The following is a 3,598-nucleotide window of genomic DNA, read 5'->3' on the forward strand; positions in this document are numbered from 1 at the left end:
ATAGTTATTGCTAAATGACACTGAAGTGTCACTTTTTGTTAAGTTCAAATGTAACAAAGTTAAAAATTGTTATTGTTATTCGTGGACGTATGGGAGAAGACTGTAATTATATAGTGGTTCTTTAGTTTTAAAATAAAATGCAAAAGCCCTGGCATCGTCTCAGTGACGACACTGGGTCATAATTAGCAGACATCATGGACTCGATCATGGACACATCATTCACCCAAATCAAGCAGAAAGCATCTTTTGTTTCTTTTCTCTGCCAGGATCTGTTCTTGAGAACATATATTGCATTTTTTTCAGGTTGCTGCCTTCAGCACATCTGTATAACTGTGTTGCATACATATAATTGTTGTAAGTGATGATGATAAATTCAAAGATGTCAGGTGTTGCCGTGTCAGTAATGCTGTATGCCTCTTGCAGACTAACAACACCAACACTTGTAATGATGCTTTATTCAAATTTATTGTCACTCAGCAACAAACAGCTACATGTTACTGATCTATGAAATCAATTCCTCTGCAGTCACTTCCAGGATTAGCCTTTGAAGTCATTCTGTTGCATTCAGACTGATGAATATTTACCACACTGTAAAGTTCAGGATAATTTGCTGATATGGGCTGGGAATGATACAGCCGATACCTGCAAACAGTTCAGTATTAGAAATATTCAATAGATGTATCAATAAAGTATGATAAGTTGAATACAACAAGAAATGTGATGGAACATTTTACAGTGAGCTTACCAACTTCGGTTGGTTTGAATTCACTGTTTGTGACATTGGCCAGCAGCTGCCAGTAGGTACGAGCTTCATTATTCCCAGCCACGCCATTCACACTCTCCAGATATGGCCCATAGTTATCATTGTCACTGTAGGTGAATCTGTGAGAAAGAAAAGACCTTGTAAATGATCAACAACAGCAGTCAGGCTCAGTATTTGAGCTCACTTCCTCAGCAAATTTCCTGTTACGTGGCAGCTGTGTTTGCATTTCTTCTTTCTTGTTTGGACTAACGTGGTTCGGGTGAGGGAACGATCTTGGTTTGGTGTTATGTATGTGTAACATGACGATGAAAGTCATCATGTATAAGAGTATAAACAGCCACTTAAAGTTAGAAACGGCCAAAGACAAAACACTGACCATCAGTTTTGAAAACAAACAGCAGCCTTCCTGTCCCAAACATCACCAAGACCTCCTCTCAGTGCTGAGTTATGGCTCTGCAACTACATCAGCTCAGTATAATTAGTATGGCTGCTACGGGTCACTCTAACTTCAAAGAAAGTGTATATCCGATTGGTTAATTTGGGTAGACAATTGATGTCCAGATAATCTCAAATACTTACAGCATAGACTATACAGAAGATCCTTATGTCACCAAAGTGGTGTTTTTTAAAGCTACGTGTTTGGCAATTGGCTATCATAGATTTTAAAAATACAATTAATTTCAAGTCCAGATTAAAAACCTATTTTTATTCCCTGGCTTTTACTGTGTGGGTCACTGACATTTTTATTTCTTTTATTGCTATGTTTGGTTTTTGCTATTTTATTACTATATTTATATTTGTTTTGTACAGCACTTTGGTCTATCAGGTGTGTTTTTAAAGTACTATATAAATAAACGATGATGATGATGATGAAATTATTCGGTGAGCAGATTGGAGTAGAGGAGAGTAAGGCATGGATCTGACTCAGAAGCTGAAGGCCTTTTCGGGGCATGTAACGGACACACAGGTCCAATGTGTCCATTTCACACTTTTTCTCTCCAGAGTCTGAAATAGATGCACATGCAAAAGCTGAAATACCAGCAGGAGGAGATAATGTATCTAAAGCCATAAAGTGCTCGTTACCGAAGAAGGTATGAAGTCCTTTCCAGGGTGATGTTAGAAACAATTATGCTACGTGGATGATATGTATTTACATGTGTGTTTAAACACTTTCCCATGATTATTTTGGTGTTGGCTTGAAATAAACTATCACCCTCTTCTGGTACTGAAGCTTACTGCAATGTACTGGAGCTACGTGCATGTCTGTGGAGAGGCAAAGCGTGAAATGGACACAGTGGACTGGCATCTCTGTTACACTCTTTCCTGTGATACTGGGTTGGACTGTCAATTAAATGGCAGCAACACCCTAATGTACACCCTGCCTCATCTGTTGTAGTCTACGTTTTATTGGAAAGGGGATGTATTGAAACAGGCTTAAGCTATAAATTGTAAATGTGGATAAATCTGACAACAGGATTAGCAACTGTCATAACAGATACCATTTCTTTTCTTTTTTTAAACGATGTACTGCATACTAGTATTTTACTGCCTTCTGTGACGATGTGTTCTGTGGAATCTGTAACTAAACTCAGTAATGATGTGACAGTTGATAACAACATACTGACACGAGGAGAGGAGTTAAACAGTTGCAAAGCTGCCACAGACAGTCCTTCAGTGCAAAATGAAAAGCTGCAAATTTCATTCAAAATATGGTGAGCGTCATATTGGGATTAAGGCATGGTTCCATGATGTTCTGTGCATATCTTAGTATATTAGATGTATGCACCAGATTTCATAGATGTATGTTAGCCATAGTTGCTCAATGGAGATTACATGTCCTTTAAAACATCCTAGCAGTTATAAGATTATTAAAATTCTTGTGTCAACATAAATTTCTGCATGTAAATTAAAAGACTGAGGTTCCAACTGATGCTGTTATCTCACATGAAGCCTGCATCGGAGTTATTGAGTCTCTTCATCACACCCAGCAGGATCCCCCCACTAATCACTTCAGTCTTGTAGGTTTGTAGAGGTTTGTTTTGTAAGGTGTTCTTCACCATTATAGCAATGGGAATCATTGGCGGTGCTAAATGAGCCACAGACAAAAGGTTAAAAATAGATATTAAATGATAATGACAGTCATTCTAATAAAAATTACACTTATTGTTATGAAACTTACCTTCAGTCAAAGTCCAAGGAATCAGTGAGAGCAACAGGGCTGCAGAGAGGAGAGAGGGCATCATTGTCATCATGGCTGTTAGGAGTTCGACTTCACTGATGATGATGCTCACTCCCCATGTTTTATTCCACTGATCAGTGTTTACATACAGACTTTATTGATCTTGGTTTGAAAAAGCAAACAAAGTTATCCATTGAACCAACTCTAATGTCACCTTGAGTCCTTGTTGTGAAATCATGTTTGAACTGATAACTTTGTAACTGTACAATGAACAATGACGTACCAACATGCTGCATCATGTGCCAACATCAGTGAACTCTCCCATGACCTTTCTGGATTGGGATTTCTGTTTTTTAACATTGCTTAAACTTTGTGCACATCAGCAAGAAATAAAAAGAAAACAACAAAAGTGTAAAAATGACAGTTTTACAGGGTTTTTATTAAATTATTATTTCTGTACCCTTAATATCTTGGATATTTTGTTTTTGTTTCACAATGCCTATCTACATAAATGAATGCTGCTTGACACTTCAGTCAACATCAGGAATCTCATTTGTTCTAAGAAACATGAGACAAGGGAAAACAGACAACCTGACAATGAACAAAAGGAAACAGAGGACTTAAATACACAGAAGGGTGATGATGGAAGTGTAAAC

General features: G+C 37.6%; 1 protein-coding gene across 1 annotated transcript; it reads right to left on the reverse strand.

Moving 5' to 3' along the window:
• Positions 1–418: 418 nt before the first annotated feature.
• On the reverse strand, positions 419–3,046 carry LOC146618207 (cobalamin binding intrinsic factor-like). Its single transcript, XM_085371157.1, has 4 exons — positions 2,943–3,046; positions 2,708–2,849; positions 746–882; positions 419–642 (listed from the first exon to the last, which is right to left on the reverse strand). The coding sequence occupies exons 1-4, from the start codon at positions 3,013–3,015 to the stop codon at positions 581–583; spliced, it is 414 nt and encodes a 137-aa protein (XP_085227283.1). The 5' UTR covers positions 3,016–3,046; the 3' UTR covers positions 419–580.
• Positions 3,047–3,598: the final 552 nt, after the last annotated feature.

The sequence above is a fragment of the Diplotaxodon limnothrissa genome, linkage group LG14 (assembly GCF_057381915.1).
Source record: "Diplotaxodon limnothrissa isolate DT_005_m linkage group LG14, D_limnothrissa_male_GT1.1, whole genome shotgun sequence".
NCBI lineage: Eukaryota > Metazoa > Chordata > Actinopteri > Cichliformes > Cichlidae > Diplotaxodon > Diplotaxodon limnothrissa.